The sequence below is a fragment of the Neopsephotus bourkii genome, unplaced genomic scaffold, assembly GCF_033783945.1.
Source record: "Neopsephotus bourkii isolate Nb327-2 ecotype Australia unplaced genomic scaffold, CSIRO-AGI_Nbou_v1 NB_1016, whole genome shotgun sequence".
Classification (NCBI taxonomy): domain Eukaryota; kingdom Metazoa; phylum Chordata; class Aves; order Psittaciformes; family Psittacidae; genus Neopsephotus; species Neopsephotus bourkii.
The window spans coordinates 2,791,883-2,815,486 of NW_026901505.1; the positions used below are offsets into that span (position 1 = coordinate 2,791,883).

Sequence of the window (23,604 nt, forward strand, 5' to 3'; positions counted from 1 at the left end):
CATACAGATATAAAGGATATTCCTAGTTCTATTTGTATTTTGTTAAATAACTTAAGAATCTAGTGAGGATGTCATGAACAGGCAGTAAAAAAGGTCAGTTTTCTTTTCACTTACAGTTGATTGTTTTGAGCATAGGTATCACTAGAGGCTGGTTTTGGCCAGAATGAAGAATTGATTGTTCTTTAGAGGCTCAGTGTGCTCCCAACATGTTCTGGTCCTAGGCCGCCTGATGCGCTGTGTGCGGTGTCCTGTTGCGTACCACTCCAACGACTTCTGCCTCGCTGCTGGCTCCGTCGTGCTCGCCTCCAACAGCATCATCTGCCCCAATCACTTCACTGCACGACGGGGCTGCCGCAACCACGAGCACGTCAACGTCAGCTGGTGCTTTGTCTGCTCAGAAGGTGAGCCCCCTCTCACCAGGGAATGTCCGCACAAGAAGCTATTAAGAGAGGCAGAAGCTTTGACCACTCAGAATGTGCCAGTGAAATCTGCAGAGAACAGATTGCTTTCTTATGCATTCCCATTTAAGTCCAGCTTAAGGCTAGGACTTTTTCTGGATCCTTACAAGGATTCTTTTTGCAGCATAAGCAGGGCACAACTTTTGAAAAGGGTGTGCAGAAGAGCATCATGCCCTTTTCTCAGCTGTGTCTCTCTGGAAGTGTGGAGTCCAGGGCTTCTGTATAGCGACTGATGAAATCCTCCTCCTTTTCTTTGCAGGGGGCAGCCTCTTATGCTGTGAGTCGTGCCCGGCTGCATTTCACCGTGAGTGTCTAAACATTGAGATGCCAGAGGGAAGCTGGTATTGTAATGATTGCAAGGCAGGCAAAAAGCCACACTACAAGGAAGTAGTCTGGGTGAAAGTTGGGCGCTACAGGTAGGTGAAGGTAGAACAGAGTTGTACCCATCCCTTCTTCATGCAGTACTCATGGTGATGGAGGTGAGAAGCTGCTCCTCTCTGCAGGGTACAGTGCAGCAGCCTCTGGCTTTTTTCATTCAAGTAGTGGCTGGTAAAATGTGTGCTTCTCTCCTCCAGTAGCCTCTTATCTCCCACCAGCCGCACTGGTAGCCTTCACACACTTTTTCCCCACGTGCCCATGAAGTAGCATACTTTGGTTGGAAGCTGGGAGTCCAGCTGTTTCATCAGCCCTTCCCTGTGTTGCAGGTGGTGGCCAGCTGAGATCTGCCATCCTAGGACAATTCCTGTCAACATTCAGAAAATGAAACATGACATCGGTGAGTTCCCTGTGCTGTTCTTCGGCTCCAAGGATTACCTGTGGACCCACCAGGCCCGTGTGTTCCCTTACATGGAAGGTGATGTGAGCAGCAAAGACAAGATGGGAAAGGGCGTGGATGGCATATACAAGAAAGGTAACTTGTCTTCATCCAGGGAGGTACCCATTCTTTTCATTCCCATTTGCAGAAGTGACTTTTTTGGAACAGAGAAATTTTCTTAGGGCTAAAGTGAATTCAGATTTGTAGAATGAGCTGCTGCTTGTCTGTCATCCAGTGCACTCAGTGTTCATTGGTCTGACCCCAGAGAGGCAGAAGGGTGTGCAGATCTTGAATTTTTCTCCAGCTCTGACATAGCCACTCTAAGTCTGAGTGAGCTGCTGCTTTGTCAGCTTCCCTGTGTCACATACAGTCATTATCTCTATATAAAAACGCACTTGGGAGTTGTGAATGCAGCTGCCTGACAGTTTGGATGCTTCATCATCCATGGGCAGGTCCCTTACTGTAATTCTTGTGAGTGCACTGGCTGGTGAACCTCTGCTTCTGAAGTACACAGCCAGGGAGGTTTGCTTGTGGAACTGGAAGCACTGGGTGGACATTGGCCCAGCTCCTTGTGAACAGAGGGAGTTTTTTCATAACACAGCCTGTTCTCTCACATAGCTCTTCAGGAAGCTGCAGTAAGATTTGAAGAGTTGAAGGCACAGAAAGAACTGAGACAGCTTCAGGAAGACAAAAAGAATGACAAGAAACCTCCTCCCTACAAACACATCAAGGTGAGGGCAGTTTGATGGGGCAGGTGTGGAAGAGAAGTCTTGAGCTGTTGGTGCAGGTGATTTACAGGTATACAGAAACATTGCTACTGTTAGGGCATTTGGCTGCATTTAAAAGTTACTTTGGTCTTCTTGGCATCTTCAGTCATCCTCCACAGAAAGGATTCGTGTATGTGCGGTGCTGCATGGAAGCTGGAGACTAGTAAGAGAGAGGTACTCTGATTTACTGGAACAGATCTGGACATCTCTGTGCTGTCCCCTGTCAGTTGTGTGGTCTGAAGAAATGTCTCTACCTGGAGAAGTTAGGGGAGAGTGCTAGTAATACACAGTATGCTCAAGTGCTGTGTGCTACTGGTGGCAAGGAGGGCATCCCAGGACAAGCGATGGTCAGGGTGCAGAGTCAGTGGAGCAGAGCTGCATGGAGGATGGTAGCTCACCATCTTGTTTCATCCATGCTATTGTTGTGTATCCCTTTCTGTATGAGTTGGTGACTGGACAGAAATACTAAAGCTGATGTACCTTCTGGAATATCATATCGGCTATTTTGCTGAGTTTTGGGGGAACTCCTCATGTTTGGGCTGGTTTTCGTGGTAGATCTAGAGCACCAATTGAAGTTCTGTAGGATGGAGGTAATTTGAGGGGCAGGTTGGGGTCAGGCAGGTGTATGTGCTTGAGGTGTGGGTCCAGACCGATCAGAAACCTGGTGACTCAGGACTGTGTTCTTTTTCCATTGCCTCTGTCAGCTCCTTCCCTTTTTTTATGTGGCAGACTATGAAAGCTTTACTGACTGCTGGTGCTTTTTATGTCTAGCTAGGACTTCTAGGCAGGTGGGTATATCCTGTGTAAGTTACTGTACGGTATAAAGAGCATAGCTGAATGCTGTGGCAGCAGTATTGGCCAGGCAGCTTCAGTGGAGGAAATACAGTTTCTCATTAAAGGTATTTTTAAGCTTGTCTGTGGCCACAACACAAAGGAACTTTGGAAGCAGTTTGGAGCCTTTGAAATACCCTTTTAATATAAATAATAACTGTCATGGTTATTAGCTGTGGCAGCTCTCGTGAGTGCAGGCTCTTTGTGAAAGCAAAGCAGTTTGCAGGAGCATGCAGTGGACTGGAGAGGGTTTCAGGGTGGAATAGCCGCAGCTGACTTGTGTCTGCTCCTGACCTGGCCTTCTAAGGAGATCAGCACCTGGTTCATTCCAGGGAGACATAAGAGTCTGCTGCAGATCTCCTTCATCACATCAGGGTTGTGGCTAGTCCAAGCATTGCCCTGTTATGGAGCTGGTTTGGAACTAGCAGTGCCTCAGAGGAGAGTAAGGCAGGCCTGCTGGGCACTTGTGCGTGCTGACACTGTGGTCACTTGGAGTGGCAGTGCCAGAGCCAGAAAGGACACTGCTGCCTGGACTGACCTAGTCCTATGGGTGTCATCACTGAGTGAGAGATGGAAAGCACCTGTGAGCGTTGTCACTGAGTAAGAGATGGAAAGCACCACAGGAGAACACAAGAGTGACAAGGAAGGTATTAGGAGGAAGTGGAGACTATGCTGAAGAGGTTAACCAGGGGTTTCTGCAGGGTTTGCTTTTAAACAGAAGGAGGATCCAGGGCAGGCCAGCCTCGGGCAGGCTGACAGCTCTCTGGGTAGAATTAGGTAAATAATGTGGGGGCTGGAATAGTTGTGCTAAGTGATCCCCCCTTTTTGTGTTCTGAGAGAGGAGAGGAAGCCTATGGTATCGCTTACCCAGGCAAAGAACAGCAAGGAGCTTTTCTTCAGTGTCTCTCTCCAAAGTACTGACTCTGTTGCCCACTTTTCAGTGTTTGCTGCCTTTAACCAAAACCAAAGGACCCTGCTCCTGCCGCAGACATGCCGGTCACTTCTCCAGCTGGTGCTGCACTGTGCTGCCTTCTGGAGCAGTTTTTAGAGAGCTCCTTGCCTTAACTCTGAGCTCCTCTCTGGGCCTTCCAACCCCAGCCCCTTGGATGGTTTTTCTTTATTTCTATCTGCAGGACAGTGGAGCAGGAAGCTGACTGTGGCCTGGTGCATAGGTAGGCCCCCTGCACTCTGTCATGGGCATAACAGCCTGATAGTGACAGCTGAGAGCACAAACCAGCTCGAAGGTAACAGGTTAAACAAAACAGGACTGTAAGGGAAAGCTGAGGAAAAGGGCTCAATGCACAGAGGCCAGGGAAGGTGCTCTTTCACATAGAAAATGGTGTGGTGTTGATCACAGGTATGGTGTGCACCCAGCAAGAGTGCTGGGCCACTTGAATTGGATGTAGGCACAGAGATGGTGGGAAAGGGACACTTGGCAGCTTTCCTTGCCTCCGGGATCACAGAACACACACTGCACCAGTGGTGCTAATGGGTGACCTGCAGCTTCCTTAGCTCTTCCCTTTAACCCCATACCTCTTGAAATAGTGTGCCCAGGAGCACATCTGTACTTGTGTCTTGCTGCCCCTTGCTGTAACCAGCTCACACTGCAGCCTGTCAGCTCGTGAACAAGGGTTGGGTATAGAAGTGACTAGCAGGGTACCTGTTGTTCTTGAGAGCTGAAATCCTTCCTGTGTGTTCAAGGTGAACCGGCCGGTGGGTAAGGTTCAGATCTTCACCGCAGACCTGTCTGAGATACCACGCTGCAACTGCAAACCGACAGATGAAAACCCCTGTGGCCTGGACTCGGAGTGCATCAACCGCATGTTGCTCTATGAATGCCACCCCCTGGTGTGCCCCGCTGGGGAGCGCTGCCAGAACCAGTGCTTCTCCAAGAGACAGTATCCTGAGGTACAGATTTTCCGCACACTGGCACGAGGCTGGGGCTTACAAGCCAAAACAGACATCAGAAAGGTACCTTCTCTGTTTCTGCATGTAGTTTTCTCTTTGCTGCTTCTCTCTTATTCAGCATTGGTTTCAATAGATCGGAAAAATTCCTGGCTTCCATAATTCGAAGATGACTTCTTGCCATAGAATGCTATTTAGGTAATGGATGAGTTTAGCTTTCCCAGTCCTGACAAGAATGTTTTGGCTCAGATAACCACGAAAATGGTTTGCATGTTGTTATCCCACATGGTAAGAAAGATGATCGCTTGATCTGTCTGTCTGTATAGACAACAGGCTTTGAGTACACCAAAATACTGGCCTGAAGACTGTGCTCAGGATTTCCATATGGGGAACAGTGATTATTATACCTCCCCCATTTTTGAATAGCCATGCTTTTCCAGCATGAGAATCTTGTATCAGAAACTGAAATCAGGGCTTGGCTCTTAAAAAAGGGTAATGTCTTGGAGATGGCTGTTGTTATTGCTGAAACTGGTATCTCCAGCTACAACCCTTGCATTTAATTTTAAAATCCAAAGAATAGTAGTTGTGTGGACACACGTCTGTGCTGAATGAAAAGGAAAAATGTTAAAGAGAGCTCCAAAGATAAAAAGGAGTGAAGTGAAACAGAGGGCAGGTAGCATAGTAGGAGAAGAATGTCTGAAAAAGGAGTGGGGAGGGCTTGATAGCAGAAGGAGAAACGTGAGTCTGTCCTCTTAAGGCTTTGCTACGTGCTGTGATATAGGTTAAATGGTCTCTCTGCAGTTCATGTGCCTGGAAGTTATGTTTCACTTTCAGCAGACAGTCTGGAAACAGCAAAACTCAGTTATTTAATGGAGACACCTATTAGCCCCACTGCAGCAGAGCTGACATTCCCTATGATGGCTGGAGTATGGTCTTTCTGGTACTTCAGTGCAGGGAACTCCATGGATCCACTGCAAGAGCAGTTGTCCTCAGTGCATCATGCTGCTTGGTGTGGTTGGTCCCCAAAGGGGTATTGTTTCATGCTGGAATGTGGTTTTGCAGTGCTTTGAGCTTTGCAGCTTTGTGGTTTACTTCTGCGCTGTCCCTGAACAGTAATTCTTTCCATAGCACAAAGATGGCTGTTGTTTAATTTATTTCAAGTTACTTCTTGAGTATATGAAAGGGATGTATGATTCATGGCTCTTAGTGAAGATTATAGGTCAAACTGGCTGCAGAGCCCATGGAGATGTTTTTATGAGGTTTCCACAGAGGAAACAGGAACTAAGTTTTAGAACAAAGGTGGATGTCCCTTCATCCTGGAGGGGATTTGTCTCATCTTACCAGCTTGTTGTTTCCTCTCTGCCAGGGTGAATTTGTTAATGAGTATGTTGGGGAGCTAATTGATGAGGAGGAGTGCCGAGCCCGAATCCGCTATGCTCAGGAGCATGACATCACCAATTTCTACATGTTGACACTGGATAAGGTATGTAAAGGGATTTTTTTGTTTGGTTTTGCCAGGATAATTTATAGAAGCAAAATGTCAGCAAGGAAGGCACAGAGTGGTCTTCTCCAGCAGGTAAAATTGGTGCTAAGAATTTGGTGTCTTCAGAATGCTTCCCAGCAGCTGAACTCTATAGAGTCCAGCCCTGGGCTGGTGTGTGCCAGAGAAGGCATCAGCCTTCAGATACACAAAGTACCAGGCACAGTGAGACCTTCATTTTAAGTTCAGATCCCAGGTCTTGCTGACTTAAGTAAAGCAGTGGAGTTTGTTACACCCACAGACTCCTCAGTGGGTCCTGGAAGCCAGGTTGTTGGTGTGAGCTCCTGGCTTACAGAGGTAAGTACTTGTCAGATGCTTTCCATGCTTTTCTCACTTAACCTTGTGAAGACTAGAGGGAGACCATGAAAGCAGGCACTGGAAGAAACTATCAGGTGTGGGACAGGATAACAACGTGACTGCTTTCTGGCTCTCTCCTCTTCTTGCTGGAAATTCACAGACCATATATTGTTCTCCTTGTTTGTCTGATGGGTGGGAGCAGGGGTAACCCAAGTGTCCTATTATTTCAAAAGCAAATCTCAGTTGCAGCTGCCCTCTCCTCTCCCCAGCACAGACTAACAAAGTGGTAGTATGCTGTAGAGAAGTGTACCTCACACATTACATACTGTTCCTGTTCTATACATTGGCCTGCAAGAAATAGGAACTGCTGTTTCGCTTTTAAGCAGAAGCTGGGATCTAGAACCACAAGTGCTGCCTTAGAAGCTTAGTGATTATCCAGCACTGACACCGCAGGGAGAGTTAACTTCCCACAAAGCAGCAGTAGGACTTCCCTGGCTGTTGAGGAGCTCTTGTATCTTGGAAAAGGAAGATCTCCGTGCAGGAGACTGTTTTTGTGTGATCTGCCAGTGGGTGGAAACCGGTTGGGTGTCTGTTGATTTTTCCAGGCAGCACAGCGACACCTGTCACTTACACTGGGTTAAAACACATGGATGAGGATGCTTCCCGAGCATCATCAGATGCCTCTGCTGTCACGCGTTTCAGTACTGGTTAATGCTTTCTTGATATATAAACTGGGCTGCAGTGGTCTGAGCAACAAATAACGGTTTATTAACTGTGTGTTTCTGATTTTTCTTTTCTTCCCATTCCAGGATCGAATCATTGATGCCGGGCCAAAGGGCAATTACGCTCGGTTCATGAACCATTGCTGCCAGCCAAACTGTGAGACTCAGAAGTGGTGTGTGAACGGCGACACACGGGTTGGGCTCTTCGCAATTGTAAATATCAAAGCTGGTAAGAAACCTTGTTCTGGCAGTACCTGCAGTTAAAGCGTGGGAGGGTTTCTGTAAGAAAGGGGAGGGTTTGTAGCTCCCTGGGAAGATGGTTAATTTTTGTTTTCATATCAGCATTCATGAGACTTAACACCAGCGCTGGCATAATGAAACACATCCATGGTATAAATGGAGGTTCCTAGTTCCAATTTACAGGGCTGAGAAATGGAACTATTGCACTGAACTTTCAATCCACACAGATCTATGGGAGATGAATAGTTGGTATCCTTGTGTATTTGTGACAGTCCTTTGTGGCACTGTATTTCAGAAGTGCTTTTATTTCAGCAGCGAGCCATTCTGCCCCATAGCTCATTACAACTTGCTTGGTTTTGATCTGCTTTTGTGCCAGGGACTGAGCTGACTTTCAACTACAATCTGGAGTGTTTGGGAAATGGAAAGACCGTTTGTAAATGTGGTGCCCCAAATTGCAGTGGCTTCCTAGGAGTACGGCCAAAGGTATGATGTCTCCTTTAAGCATTTGTTCTTCCACGTCACCTTTTCTCATAGATGTGCATCATTTGTTGCAGAGATCTTAGGAAGGGTAACAATGTGGCCATGAGAACAGTGCTTGAAATGAGCTGAATATTCAAGTTTCCACGCTGAGAGAACAGATCTTAGACCTCAGTTATTAGAATTGCTAGAAATAATGAAAGGAAATTGTATTTTACACCAAAAGAGTAAATGAAAGATTTTTTTTCAGAATTTTCTGCTTATTATCATGGCAATTTCCGTGGCACTAGAGGAGCAAAGGACAGGCATGGGAAGGACTTCCTTCGGATAACCAGGAAACCACAGCTCAGCCCATTTCCCAGAGTAGAGGCCTGAGTAAATTGTGAGCATGCATGAAAGGCCAGCAAACTTGCATTCCTTCAGACTGGAGGTGCTTTATTCTACATCACCATCTTTGCTGCAATAAGAAACTTTGGGTTTTTTTCCTTCTATTAATTAAGCAACTGAAATTTACACATCAGGCAGGCATAAGAAATGCCATATATAGTAGAAAAATAGCTTTTAGAACTCGCTGGCTTTTGAGAGCTTCATTTTGTAACTGCAATGTTGCAGTAACAGGAATTGATTTCAGTTACCTCCTTGTGTGAGCTGGTTCTCACTGGGAAAAGGAAATTACTGGAGCAGTTGGCCGAGTTCCCAGCTGTCACCAGCAAAATCCATGTCTCAGCTGTTGGATTGTTTCAAGAGCTTCACCAAATCAGTCTGTAATCCCTCTGCTCTGGTGTGTGGATACTGGTGGCTTACCCACAGTTAAGGGTTAAAAGCCCTGTCAATATATACGGAAGGTTTTGTGAATTCTCCAGGAAACTTCATTCTGCAGAAGAATTAACTTATGATAAAAAATATATATATAAATAATTGATGTCTTAAGAAGCTGCCAGATGAGCTGAATGGCACATCTGATGTACTTAGTTCCTTTTTGGGGGGTTGAGATTTAAAGTTCGATTGATTTTGTGCTGCTCCTGTGTTATACATGGTTTCATTGTCATTTTTACCCTGAAGTTGCAGGTTGCATGATGGAAATCAGAGAAAGGTGCCCTTTAGTTGGCATTAATGCTCCATTGTGGTGCCTGAGGCGACTCACTCTGTCTCGATGAGAGGGGCTAAGAAACAGTGCCCAAGAAAACAGTACCCTGGGGGTGGGTGGGGGTGGTTTTCTATTCTTTTTTCAAATTCCTCCCACAGTAGATGCATTTTTAAGCTTCCTGAAGATACAGCAAGACAAGATTATGGTGTAGCTCAGTCTTCAAAGCGACCTTGCTAACTGGGACTGTGGAAGAATGCTTGGAGGTCTATTGTATTGAAGTGTGAATCGAGTGGTCCAGCTGTCAGACTTTGCCTTAGACATTCAAATTAGCTGTGAAAGGTTTTTCTTGTTCTCTTTGTAGTTAAATAGCCGAGGTACTAGAAGCTGATAATAGGTGGAGTGATTTCACTGGCTGCATTTTCACTGATAAGAAAGGCTTTACTGGTCCCCATTGTCAGTGTGAATGGTGGTATGGAAGGAGAAACATCCACAGGTAGAGGGGAAGGAAACAACCCAGAGCTGTAACTCCCTAGTGGCAGGACAGCTGGGTAACCACTGTTGCCCAATTATGAAATTGTAGGTCTGCAGACAAAGCTTTTTAAATGTTTTGTTGGTTTTGGGTTTAGTCTTCATATGAGAGCAATGAAAATAGTGCCCAATATTTATGCAGAACAAAGGATGCAAAAATCGCCTTGTAGGTGTCATCTCAGCACACAGATGTTTTGTGCCAAGAACCCATTATTTGGACATAGATATGTGGAAAATGACATAAAATTTAGCTCATGTCTGTTTAGATAAACTGAATGGATAGTGCTTTGATAAGGTCACTGACTGGGGACAATTAGCATCATCTTTGTAGAGTGCTTGGTACAGTGGGAGGCTTAGCCTGGAGAGGATCTCTGCTAAGGAGGTTAGGAGTGGTCTGAGGAGCTAGTCCGAAGGGAAAGGCAGCCTTTGAGGAAGCCTTAGGCTAGAGGAGAGAGCACTTAAGCCATTTATATGCCAATCTGGGGACCAGTTGTGGTTATTTCATTACTACCTGTAACACGGTTTTTGGAAGCATGGTAATATAACTGTCATATAAGGGTGTTGGAGAGGATGGGGCACTTACAAAGGAGTAACTGAGTATAACTGGGAGTGGGCTGGAGTTCAGAGATTCAGTACACCAGAGTACAGAGTGCACACCTGGAGGGTAATAGAAGCAAATCTGCCATGGTCACGAGCAGTGGTGGAGAAGAAGCTGTTGAAGCAGTTCAGTTGCCGCAGGACCGAGCTGTTGTTGTGATGTAGTTGTGAAAAAGGCAAATGGTGGCAGTGCTTTGGGAGAGAATTCCTGTTCTGGAGAAGTGTTGGTGTCATTGTACATGTGAGGCATCATCTGAAATAGTGTACTGGGGAAAAATAAACTCCCTAGGGGTAGAGAAAAGCCATTAGGAAGACCGAGGGTGCAGACTGTAACTTTGGTTTATGAGAAGGAGAGTATGTCCCTGTAGTTACTTCAGGGAGAGAGGAAAATCTGGCTGGAAGAGAGCAGCACTGACATGAGAAAAATATAGGTCTAAACTGATCACAGATAAATGAGACTGAAAACGGGAAGAGGAGTGAGGAATGTCAAGAAGTGCAGGAAGGCATTGGAGAGACTCTTCTTAGAATCATAGAATAGTTAGGGTTGGAAAGGACCTTAAGATCATCAAGTTCCAACCCCCTGCCATGGGCAGGGACACCTTGCTCTGAACAGGAAAGAATGTCCTCCTTATATCCAATCTAAACTTCCCCTGTTTAAGTTTTAACCCATTACCCCTTCTTAAGTCATGGATGCAAGGAGATGTGACTGCTTTGAGGGCATGAAGCGTGTGAAAGCTGGCACAAGCTCAGTGCCATCAGGCAGCCCCTGGCTCCTCATTCTGCTGTTGCTAATTGTATATATCCCACGTTTAAACAGGCTTTGGTGCAGGGTTTCCAGGTTCTTAAAGAGAACTATTTTGCTGTAGTAGATTGGTTGCCAAATACTAAGAAGCATGTAGAGATGCTACATACACGAGCTTTCAGGTACAGCAGGCAGTGGGATTTTTATGTGCAGGCTTTGCAGTTACCTCCACTGTAGCAGGAAGGCAGCAGATGGAAGGGGCAGAAACCTGCATTAACTGACATTGTCTCACCCACAGAGCCAGCCCAACCTCAATGAGGAGAAGTCCAAGAAGCTCAAGAGACGGCCGCAGATGAAGCGCAGGTCGCAGGCAGAGGTGATGAAGGAGCGAGAGGACGAGTGTTTCAGCTGCGGGGACGGAGGGCAACTGGTTTCTTGTAAGAAGCCAGGCTGCCCCAAGGTGTACCATGCAGACTGCCTCAACCTGACCAAGAGACCTGCAGGTCAGTGCTCCGCGTGGCTCTGCTTGGGTCACGGCGTTGACTCGGTGTCCCAGGTGCTGCTCATCACCTTGCACTCACTTCACAGCATCTTAGAGAAATCTTTCTTACATGGTTCATATGATACAGCCCTGGTTTTCACCCCAGTGTGCCTGCAAGAAAGGGAATTAATTGCTCAAGGGGCAGCTGGTTCTTGCCTGAAAAATGGTACTTGTGAGCAGACCCCATCCTTGGGGCCTGGCAAAGGACAGTCCCAATGACAGTTGAGATACTGGTTCCTCAAATTGGCCTTTTTCCCAAAGTTGAAGGCATTTGAGTGAGTTGAATGGTGTAAGGAAAAGCACTGGTGGAAAATAGAGTATAGAAGAATGTGTTAGATATCTGAACAGCCATGAGTTCATAGTAAAGGAAGAGAACAGTATCAAAACATATCCTAGTTTGTGGTGAAATGGGGGCAGAAATTTGAAATAAAACCAGAAAATATTCCAAAAGTACTTCTGGTTGGGTACAGACAAAGAAATGGGCTCTGTGTATGAGTGATAAACCAGCTTTGAGTTCACTAATAGGTTACTAAAGGAGTTTCTGCAACCTTTAATGAGTGTTCAGGTTTAGCAATGCTCAAAAAGTGAACAAGTGTGACCTTAGTCTGGTAGGCCAGTTAGCCTGATGTCTGCCAGGCCAGGAGGATGGGAAAGCTGATACAGCATTGAGTTCCTGAAGAACTAAATGGTAAGAATATAAACAATACTAGATGACAAGTTTTTAGGTACAATAACTCATCAACCCTAATTTAGGAGCTTTTGCTAAGATAATAAATCTGGTTAATACAAGCAACTGCATAAAAGTTATTTGTTTAGAGGGTTGTAAGTCTTCGGATTGAATACTGACAGTGTTGTTGTAATTAGAAGCTCCATGTGCAGCTCTGTGCAGTGTTTCTGAACCCATTTGAGGCAGGCTGAGAAACATGGAGCTGAGCAAGCTCTGGAAGTAACTGTCAGGAGAGTCTCACTGCACTACAGGGAGCGAGAACTGGGTGTTCAGCATCTCTAGCTGTAACTTGGCAAGAGGTGTAGGAGGGCTAGTAGAGTATTTGTAGCTGACAGAAATTATGTTGTGTGTTAAGTCTGGGGGGAGAATAAGGTGTTTGTATGCAAGAGCTTGGGTTGCTCATTGAGCAAACACTGTGAAAGCCAATGGGAGTGGAGGTTACTCCTATGGAACGTCAACATTCCAGGTGAGGGAGCCCTGAATATCACCTTCCTGTTTATTTTGTGTGCTAAAACAGGGCTCTGTAACATCCTGGCAGGTTTTCCCATGCTTCAAAGTCCCCAGGAAAGGAGAATCCAGCCTTTCCCTTGAACAAACAACAGTTTGCCAGCTCTCCAGTATCCAGTTTTTCACATACTGGAAGGCTGTGATCTCCTTAGTCCTTTTCCAGCTTCAATCAAACACAGCCTCTCCTTGCAGCTCCTGTTCTACTGTTCCTGGTCTTCTCTGGACTGTGTCCCACTTGCCTACACACTTTTAGAGCCGGTAACTTGGTTTTTAGCAGCATTGCAGCCAAGGCCTTGCTAACCCCAGCAGAAGAGAGTAACGTAGGTTGTGTTTTACAGAAGATTTCTCAGGAAATGAGATCTGACTTGTTTTGCAGAAATAACTTAATGTTTGTGATGTCTGTGATTTGCCCTTTCATCCTTGAGTCCTTATGCTGATTGCTTTTCACATACTTCATTTCTTCCTCCTCCAGTCCTGTTTTGCATTGGTGTTTATTTAATTGCACTCTCCTGGTGCAAGAGCATCTGTCCAGTTTAAACCCTGAGCCTATCTAGCCACATATCTGCAGTCCTTCACAGTCCTGTTGTTACCTACCCATTTCTGCAAGAGTCTTTGCTGTTCTGCTTCCAGAAATGTAAATTCAAATACAGACTAAAATAGACTCCTGCAGGATGTCACTAGAAATGCCTCCTCGGTTTGCCAGGAGATCGTTAATACCTGGGTTTTTGAGACTAACTTTTCAGTCAGTTGTAAGCATTTTACTCCTGGGCTGTTACTTTCATAGCCTGCTCCTTAGAGCATCATGCAGGACATGAAAGGTTCAGCACTTTTTCCTGCAAATATTTCCTCTGCCAGGGGCATTGCTGTGGAATAATTGGGATTTCCTGCTTGTTTGCATGTTACTAATTGTGTGATCTTACTTCCAAGAGCTCCCGGCTGTCTGGAGAGGCCGGTTATTCATTAGGCCTTTTATCCTGTCAAAGACCATTAGAGTGCTTTGATAGGATTTCTCTTTCCTGCAGTATACTGGCAGCTTTTGACTTTATTTTTCCATCCTTACAAATGACCCCTATAATAATAGTCCCAGAATCTTTCCAGTGGCCAAAGTGAGTGTTGAGCGTGGCTCTCTGGGGTGTTGATGGTGTGGAGGGAGCAGCAACAGCCTGTGCTGCAGCACCATGAGCCTGGAAGGGGTAAACCATATGTAGTGTTAAACATCCCTGCTCTGAAAAGTGCTGAAAAATTGGAAGAGACATAGAAAAGCGATGTACCTATTTTGGGAGTGGAACAGAAGCCTTGGACAGGCTTCAAAGGAGAGGAAGAACATGCTGCATGTTGTCTTCAGCCCTGGGGGAAAATCAGCATGAGAGGGGAGTGGAAAGCTGATGTTGCACTGTGCATTGAGAGATGCACACAGCTACTCAGTGCCATGCTGCAGTCGTGCTCTCTTCCAGCCTCCCTGGAAAATGCTGGTAGCCAAAGGCACAGATGCATGGGCCTGGTTCAGGGAGGATGGGGAGTGCTCTGCCCAGACCGGTGCTGCAGCAGCCCTCCATCACTTGTGCTCTGAGCATTTGCCTGTGTGAGGGCTGCTCCCTAGGAGCTGTGCTTCCCTGCAAGGCAGGGAGCCGGGTGGGCATGGAGGAGCATGGGGGCAGCTACACTGGTCTTATGGGGAGAGGTCAGGATCTCGGCATCCTGTAACCTGGGTGCAAATGGTCTCACTGTTCCTTGTGTCTGTGAACTGGTGAGAAGCATTTGGTAGAGACAGCAGCAGCCGTGGCTGGGAGAGCAGGGGGCTGAAGCAGTGAGGTCATCTACAAGTTTAAGAAGCAGCAGTCTCTGAAGTGTAATGCTTTTTCCCTCTGTGATGGTGTTGATAGTGGTGGTGAAGATATTCAGTGTGAACATGGAGCTCCTTAGGGAGAAGCTTGGCTTTGTATTCAGAAGTTTATTGTGGCTATATGCAGAGGTTAAGGGAAGATGCCTTGGGTACAACAGAAACTTCCTCCCTTGAGATCACTGCCCTCACTACCTCTTTCTGATAAACAGGAAGGGAGGTCACTGACCCAGAATAACAAAGACTTAGGTGAACTTGACACATCTGTTTTAAAAAGTCCATTGAGAGTACTGTACAGACACCACTGTTGCTGGCTGGGGAAATCAGAGACACAGAGATAACGCAAGCTGGGCAATGTCTACTCTTCTTTAGGCACCTGAATTGGTTAGTGTCATGCTGGAGCCGGATGGGCTTTTGGTCTGCTATGGCATGGCTTGTGTTTGTCAGGAGTATCATTGCCCTTGTTGCTGCTGAAGATGCAGGTTCCTGTTAACTGCCCATCAAACCTGGGAGCTATGGCAGAAACTGAGGAGGACACGTAGGATGTATGGGAGTATTACAGGGGTGTTTCTACTCTCCCTTAACTGCCTTTACCTAAGCTCTTGTCTCTTCCCGTTGTCACAATCCTAAGGTATCTTTTTCTTTCTCCTGTGCTGCAGGAAAATGGGAGTGCCCATGGCATCAGTGTGATGTTTGTAGTAAGGAAGCAGCTTCCTTTTGTGAGATGTGCCCCAGGTCCTTCTGCAAGCAGCACCGGGAAGGCATGCTCTTCATCTCCAAGCTGGATGGACGTTTAAGCTGCACAGAGCATGATCCCTGTGGTCCTAACCCTTTAGAGCCAGGAGAAATTCGTGAGTTTGTGCCTCCCATAGAAGACCTGACTAATGATGAGGAAACCCAGCCACCGGAGCAGCCACCTGCAGACACAGACCTGAGCGTTCAGCCTCTGGACAGCCTACCTCAGTCTGTGGCCCTCAGACTGCAGTCACCAGAAAAGCCCCCCGCTACCTTAGCGTTAAGGCTGCCGTCGTCAGACAAACCCCCCACCACCCTAGCCCTGAGGCTGCAGCCGTCAAACAAGCCCCCTACCACGCTGGCCCTCAAGCTGCCTCCACCAGACAAACCACCCGCTGCCCTGGCGCTGAGACTGCCACCATCAAATAAACCCCCCACCACCTTGTCACTGAGGCTGAAGCCATCCAACAAACCCCCCACCACCCTGTCACTCCGGCTGCAGCCTTCAGACAAACCTCCCACCACCCTGTCACTCCGCCTGCAGCCGGCTGACAAGCCCCAGGCTGCCCTGTCCCTAAGGCTGCAGTCAGAGAAGCAGCCCATCATCTTAGCACTGAAGCCTCAGCAGCCTGACAAACCTCCCACCAACGCGGTGCTCTGGCCACTGGACGAGTCCTCCAGTGATGCCTCACAGCCTCATCTGCCCAGCACATCCCCAGGATCTCCTCAGTCATCAGACGAGTCACTGGTTACTGCTGGTACCCTGCAGCTCCAGCTGTCAGATGAGCCTCCTGCCACCCCTGGAGTTTTGGCGTTACCAGACAAGTCTCTCCTTGACACCGGGAGCCAGCAGCCAGAGCTGCTGGATGAGTTCCCTGCTGAATGCCTGCATCCTCAGCTATCAGACGGACATCTCGCCACAGCAGGGACCCTGCAGTGCCAGCCAGTGGATGAGCCTCCTGTGGCTGAGCAGATTCAGCTGTTGGACAGAGCTTCTGCCCAGAGTCTGCAGCCTCAGTCTGTGGAGAAGGCTCCCAGCTCTGTGGTGTCACAGGTGCCAGCACTGGAGATGGCTCCAGCTCCTGGGGTGCTGTGGCCTCTGCCCATTGAAAAAGTCCCTGGCTCTGTGGTCTCACAGATCCTGCCCATGGAGAAGGCTTCTGGATTGGTTGTTCCACGGCCCCTGCCTACAGAGGCTTCCTTCTCCGGGGTAGTGCGAGTCCCGGTCACGGAGAAGGCTCCGAGCTCTGATGCATCCCGTCCCCTACCTCCAGAGAAGGCTCCTGCCTTGGGTGTCTCACGGACCCTACCCACAGAGAAGGCTCCCAGCTTAGCGGCACCATGGCCCCTGCCTCTGGAGAAGGCCGCTGGCTCCCGGTCACCGCACACCCTGCCCATGGAGAAGGCTCTTGGCTTAGGGGCCCTGCGCATCCCGCTCACACAGAAGGCACTCACCCCTGGGGTGCTGCGGCCGCTGCCTCCGGACAAGGCTGCCGAGACGGGGGCCCTGCGGGTCCTGCCCCCAGAGAAGGCTCTCGGCTCTGGGGTGGCTCGGCCTCAGCTCCTGGAGAGGGCTCTCACTCTTGCAGCCCCATGGCCCCAGTCGTCGGACAAGCTGGCTGCTGCCGTGGCTCCTCGGCCTCAAGTTGTGGACAAGCCTCTGGCTGTGTCGGCTCCGAGGCTGTTGCTGTCGGAGAAGGCGCTGCGGCCTGTCGACCAGAATGCTCAGCTGAAGGAGAGAGGAGCCCCAGCGGTGGAGCTCAGTCCCCAGCAGAAGGAGAGGACTATGTTAGCAGGTGAGCAGATCTCTTGGTCTGCTGGGAAGGCAGTGCTGCATGTCGGACAGGTACCTTGGCCTACAGAGAAACTCCAGATGCATGAGCAAACCCACTGGCCCACTGCAAAAGCCCTGACGCCTGCAGAGCAGCCCCCCAGGACAGCAGAGAAGCTACCGGAGCCAACCCTTCAACCCAGCTGGGAAGTGGCCTCAGCCCCAGCAGAGCAAACCCCTTGGACATCAGAGAGATTGTGTGTGTTTGAGCAGACCCCTCGGCCAGCCAGGGAAGCGCCAGTGCCCCCGGAGCAGATGCAGTGGCTTATCACGAACGTTCAGACTATTGACCAGATTTCTTGGCTGAGTGGAAAATCACAGACTCCTCGGGGGCAGGACCCTTTGCCTGAACAAAACACAGCGCTAGCCCATACCCAGGATTCTGTCTGTCGTGAGTTGGCCAACTCAGAGCCAAAGTGAGGTTGGTGAATATGGGAGGCAGGTTTCAGTCTTTCAATGTTTAGGGAGGGGGAATCTTTATTTTGGTCTTTTGTTTTTTATTCACTTCCCTGAGCCCGGTCCCTAACCCATGCACATCCCATCCATATTCTCCTGTGACACGAGCAAGGACGTTCTCTTAAGTCTGAGTGTGGCCCAGCCAAAGGAAGAGAGCATCTGTGACCTTTTCCTCTTCCTTTTGCAAATGGTAAAGCTGAAATAAAGAGTCCGCTCTGGGTAAAAATCTCCAGTTCCATTGAAATGGTCACATTACTGATGCAGCGTGTTCGAGCTCCAAGTCCGATTCACAGGCGGGTTCCCAGGTACAGCCAGGGGCCTTGCTCTTTTTCCTGTATTTAGAGTCAGGCTGCCCTGGGAGCAGAGCTGTTTCGGGATGAGGCGGTGAGCAGTCAGGTGTATGTATGCTCTTGCTAGATTCTGTAGCAACAGAGAAGGGGTTTATCCATCGTCTGCCCAGGTCTCTGTCCCTGCAGGGTGTTGCTTTGTGAGGTTTGTCCTTATGTTCACTGGGATGTGCTGTGTGCGTGGTTCACTGACGGACAGTTGCCATCTGCAGTGGAGCTGGGAGAGGAGCACGCTGCACTCAGTGCAGGTTACTCCAGCAATAGACAGCATCTGTTCAGGCTCCATTGTACACAGCTGCAAGTGGCCAGGCCTGAGAAACGGAGAATTTGAAGGAGACCAGGGAAAAGAGAGATCTTGGAAGAAGTCATCTGGCAGTTTCTTCATCCTTGTGTCTTAAACACAGGACACATGGAGTGTTTCCTGCACTTGAAAACATTGCGACCTATAAAGCAGCAATAGCAGAGTAGGGCAGAGTGGGTTTCCCCAAGGTGCTAAGCACCACCGCGGCAGGGTGGTGGTGCTCCCTTTCAGATTCCCATCCAGTCTCTTCTTGACTTGTGTCGTCACCGTGAGCCAGCAGACTGAGCAGTCTTTTCTCCCCTTGCCCCAGACGCTTTCAAGACGTGTTCACATCGTACCTGGTCTTCGCAGCAGCAGGACATGCTGCCGAGCTGCAGATGAAGCCTGTACCGTTCGCTACGCAGTGTGGAGGCAAGGGTGCTGTAGCTGTATCAAGACCCATCTCGACACCATCCCCTTGGGTAGCTTCTGGTTTAACTCTTCTACAACCAAAGGAGACTTGAATTAACTGGACTGTGTTTGTGTCTGTATGAGTGTGTGTGTGTGTGTGTCCTTCCAACTGAATAGTTCTCACACTGGAACACGGGGGGCTCCAGCAGCTGGCTGGCTTTCTTCTTTGCTCTTCTCCCTTTTCCAGTTAAGGAGATGCTTAGTACCTGGTGGTCATCATGCTGGTGCCCAGACTAGGCCTGCTGCAAGCTGTTCATTCAAGCATTGAAGCAGAAGTTCACTCAGCCATGGTACTCGTGGGACAAGCAGTAGAGTCCCAGGGACCTGCAGAGTGGCACCTTGCAACTTCCAGCACCCACACAGGCAGGAGGAGGATGGACTTGGCCTCCCTGGTGGCACTGCTTGGGCTGGATGGGGCTGGTGCGTGCCAAGGAAGCGCTGCTGACCAGCACACTCTCCCACTCTCCCAACGCATTACCTCTGTGGCTTGCCTGAGCTCCGCCGATCCAGGCACTGCAGCTTTGGATCTCCGTGCCCACCACCAGACCCTTGTGCAGCTCCAGTGTATCCTTGTCCTTCCAGGCTGATCTGCGGGTCCCTCTCTGGAAACAGGAGCACTAGCTCCAGGCTGACCCTCTCCCTCTGACGTGGGAGCAGATCTTTGTTCCCACCTGGCTTGCAAGTGCCTGCTGCTCCCAGAGCAGATGGTCACGAGCTTTGTGGTTTACTATGAAGGGAGGCAGCCGCTTGTACCGAGACAAATCCCGATCCATTCTCCTTTCCTGATGTACGCACCCCAAGACAAATGTCCTGCTGTTAAAGCCCGGGTGCGCCGGGCACGAAGGGACATCACCAGTGCTATGATGCATCTCTTCTCTAGTCCAAATCATTTCAGATCCTTGTAGAATAGCTAGTGACTTCAAACAGCTTTATGGCTTATGGAAACTTCCTGTTTGATGTTGGGTTTTTCTTCTGGGAAGACTGGCAGGTCAGTTCCTGCTTGCTGCTGAAAGTGGGGAAATGCAAGCAGCTTGCATTTCTGCGTGACTCCTGCACGAAGGGAATCAGGACAACTCCTCAGAGAGAGAAGAGAAATCTAAGGGCATTCATTAACTTTTTTTAAACAAAATTTAAAAAGAGAAAAAAAAAAAAAGGCGCTGATGTTCGGTCTCTGCAGTATTTATCATGTGTGAGAAGGAAAATAAACCTTGACTTTTCCTTTATAGGCCTTCCCGTGAGCTGGACTTTAGTCATGTAGATTGTGTCAGTAGGGTTACCTCCGTGCCAGCTGCCTAGCCGGCTCCAGCTGTAACCAGAAAGGTTTCTGCGCTGCTCTGTCCACCTCCGCTTCGCATTGTCACGTGTTCTCTAGTTCCTTGTCCCATGAAAAACAAAATAAACTGTGAATATTTTTGGTGCAGGCTTTTTTAAATCTGTCAAATGGAGACGTTCTCTTCAGTGCAGGTTTGAAAAACTCCCTTCTGTCAATGGTGCGCTCGCTGTAGGGTGAGGTTCGTGGCAGCAGGCTCTTCCCCAAAAGCTTGTCCTGAACAGTGAATGTGGATTGAACCATTGCATGGCATTTCAAACCCACAGCCTTACTCTTCACGTCTCACTGTACTCCACCGCTCTTCCCGTCTCCCTTCTTGCCTTTTCCATGAGCATCCAGGTTTTTGGCTTTTACTGCTTTTCAGCTACTGTCGGGAAGTTGATTTCAGCACAGCTGGGAGGCTGCTCAGTAAAACTGGCGTTTGGCAGCATCAGTGCAGGGGGAAGCCAGTGAGCTGCTTTTCCTTCCTCACCCTCATTGGGCCCCTGGGTGATGCTCGGTCAGATCAGGAGGGCTTTTCAGGTGCACCCAGGGCTTGCAAGAGGAGTAGTGGTGCTGGTAGGAATGGCTGGCTGTGCTGGGCCACCTCAACAGGACCGGCAGGGCCTGACCAGACATGGAGACAGGTCCCAGCCGCCCTGCCCTGCCCTGCCTGCCTTCAGCAGCAGGGAGCATGAGCCAAGGTACAGATCTGGGCAAGAAACCTCCCACAAAGGAAACTGGGGTTCTGCAGCACTTGAGGTGATTCATGCTGTTTGTGGCTCCTTGGAGGAGGAGAGGGCGATGTCTGTACTGAAGTAGTTGGGTTCATTTCTGCACTTTGCTGCCTTCAGAGTTGAGCCAGTTTGAATCATGGGGTTTTAAGGTAGAAGAACGCAGCAGATTCACACATACCCTGCAAACTGCTCCTGCAGGAGAGGAACTGCTGCAGCTCTGCTCCAGCCCCCCCGAGCCCTTGCCATGGGCTGGGCTGGCTTTGCTACAGCTCCATGAGCAAGGCCATGGTGGTTTTGTGCTGTGTTGGAGGGATCTGATTGATCACTTGGCCACTAACGATCAGCAGTAATCGCACCCGAGGTGTGTGAGGTGACCCTTGTGTTAATTCACAGCTGGGGAGAGTTATGGGAGCAGAATCAAGGGTGTCATTAGTTCTGCTCAGAGCTCTGTCCCTTTCCTTGCTGCCCCAAGAAGGCTCAAGGGAACTTCTCAGGCTCTTCAGCTCATCCATGCTTTAGGAGTGGCTCTGCTTTACCAGTTCTGAAGCGAAGGGTTTGCTCCAGTGGTCAACAGCCCTGCAGTCAGACATAGCCTGGCTGCCCCTGCTCTGAGCAGAGGGCTGGGTCCCTGGCTGTGGCTTCCATAACACAGCAGGACCCACAGCAGTGGTGGATTTCCATACTGGGCAGGAGATTCCCAGCTAACACTGGAGATGGAGGAGGGCCCCTGCCAGCCACAGGCAGAGTGCATCTAGGTGAATCTGGCAGAAAAGAGCCCACTGTAAGGGATCATCCCCTCGTGCACATCTTCAGATACCACCTAGCTCGTGGTAGCTCGCTTTATTGCTGTTCTCGAGTTCAAACTCTTCGTATTCAACAAAATAAACCTCACAAGAACCAGATTCACTTCAGTGCCCAAGGTATCTGGGTGGTACTGCGGGAGCAGGCACTGTAATTCACGGTCAAACCCCCTGCAGGCAGAGGCTTCGCTTTGAAAGTGGCTGTGGTTGAAACTCCAGAGCTGAGATGGTTGGATCTAAAGGACAGTAACTTATTAAGGTGAAATGATGTGGACTGAGGGTGCTAGAAGAGCTTCAGCTCAGTTTCACAGAATAAAAGGAAGCAAAAGCAGCCCTAACCCTGATGCTTCTCGGCAAAGGTTTAACCTGAACATGCTGTGGATGTGCACTGCTCCTCCCTGACACCATAGCCAGCAGTGGGACAAGGCAGGGGGAGTTTGTTTGAGAAACCTCAGACCTTCAACGCTTTCCATGTATTTTTAATTTCAGCCTTAACTTCTGATTTTGCTTGGTGTTTGGAATAACCATAATTGTAACCTGCTTGTAATGTGCTTTGCCCTAAATTACTGATGAGGCTCTTCAGCCTTTGCCAGCCAGTGAGTGTTAAAGCAAAGTGGCAAACCCTGCAGCTACTCTGAGAGTACACAGGGGGCCTGGGCTTTGTGCTGACCCCTACCCTGTGATAGCGGTAATGCTGGTGGCAGCGTTTGCAGCCAAGGCTGTGCCTCTTGCAGCAGCACGGCCAGGCTGACGGGTGCTCGGGGCTCAGGGTATGGGATGCTGGAGCCTGGGGACCACGCCACCGCTTGCCTGGGGGTGGCAGTGCCCTCGCTTAGCAGGAGCTGGGAAAAGGCAAGATTTCCACTCCAGGTGGAAGCCCCTATGGCACTGAATCTACCTCCTAGGGAAATCTGAGAAATGGGTGTTGCTATGGCCTATTTCAAGGTAAAGTTTTAATCAGTTTGCCCTTGGCGAAGCACTTGGGCTATTGTGGTGCTATTGTAAACCATCGGCAGCTCAGCGCGGTAGGGCTGAACTCGGCTCCAGGCCCACAGTGTGGAGGTTTCTTCACCGGTCGAATCCCATCCCAATAGCTGGGGCTGGGCTTCAGTGTATGTGATGGAAACAGGATGAGGCGTGACTCAGTTCCTTCCATGCAGGATGGTTTTGAGACTCAAACCAGTGTGCCAGTGGGCCCCGTGGGCAGAGGGAGCGAGTGGAGCCACGTGAAGCAAGGCAGGCATCTGCTAACTGCATGTTCTTTGTGTCCGTTTGGTACTGAGCTGGTTTCAGGTTTTTATTGGGTTTTGTTTTTTTTCCTTTCTGATGTTTCCAAGTTGTTGACTTCAAGGAACTGGGGTTTGTGGATTTGTTTTTAGACACTGGGAACTTGTTCTAAAGCAAAGCAGCAGCACCGGGAGGCTCAAGGTGGAGCGTGGCTGGTGCTGAGGCTGGGAGGAGGTCAGATGTGTTGGCAGGGAGCAGCTCTCCCTGTGATGGGCAGGAGAAGCCTTTCAGCAGGAGCTCTCCTGGCCCTGTCTAACCGCGGTGCCAGGCTCACCCCCCCCAGCCTGCTGGCCTGCAGACACCATCCGTGTCAGATACCGCGCCTGGCTCCGTGTCCCCGTCCAAGCTCCGGTGCCGTGTGGGTTCCTGGCAGCCGGCTACACTGGGGGCTTCCAGGGAACAGGGCCATGGTGGGGGGGGGGGTCTTTTGTAGCAGCAGCATAAGTTGTGCTGAGGCCATGAGCAGGATTGCTCAGAGTGGGGAGCCATGGTGTGACCAGCCCCACGCTGCGTTCCTCCCCTCGGAGGTGTGCTGCCCATGGGGTGGCAGCGGGAGGGATTTCACCTGCAGGGTTCCATCGGAGGGAAGGGCAGTGGGTGCTGAGGGGCCCAGCTTGAGGCAGGAGCCAGCCCTGGCTGGGACTCATTGGTCGGTTCTAAGCAAGGATGCCATAGTGGGCGAGACCTACATATTTCCAGCATGTGTGTTATTTTGGGAAGAGGGGAGAGTC

The 23,604-nt window shown here is 49.3% G+C and overlaps 1 protein-coding gene across 4 annotated transcripts in view; it reads left to right on the top strand.

Annotated features, from left to right (window-relative positions):
* NSD1 (nuclear receptor binding SET domain protein 1) overlaps positions 1 to 20,181 on the top strand; it is a 60,393-nt gene extending 40,212 nt beyond the window's left edge. For all 4 annotated transcript variants that reach the window (XM_061360227.1, XM_061360226.1, XM_061360228.1 and 1 more), the window contains 10 exons: positions 222 to 401; positions 718 to 874; positions 1,163 to 1,368; positions 1,891 to 2,003; positions 4,572 to 4,841; positions 6,142 to 6,258; positions 7,422 to 7,563; positions 7,951 to 8,057; positions 11,304 to 11,508; positions 15,280 to 20,181. In XM_061360227.1, the coding sequence (XP_061216211.1) occupies positions 222 to 401; positions 718 to 874; positions 1,163 to 1,368; positions 1,891 to 2,003; positions 4,572 to 4,841; positions 6,142 to 6,258; positions 7,422 to 7,563; positions 7,951 to 8,057; positions 11,304 to 11,508; positions 15,280 to 17,606 (3,824 nt within the window). In that variant the 3' untranslated portion in view covers positions 17,607 to 20,181. The remainder of the gene's footprint in view (positions 1 to 221; positions 402 to 717; positions 875 to 1,162; positions 1,369 to 1,890; positions 2,004 to 4,571; positions 4,842 to 6,141; positions 6,259 to 7,421; positions 7,564 to 7,950; positions 8,058 to 11,303; positions 11,509 to 15,279) is intronic.
* Positions 20,182 to 23,604: the final 3,423 nt, after the last annotated feature.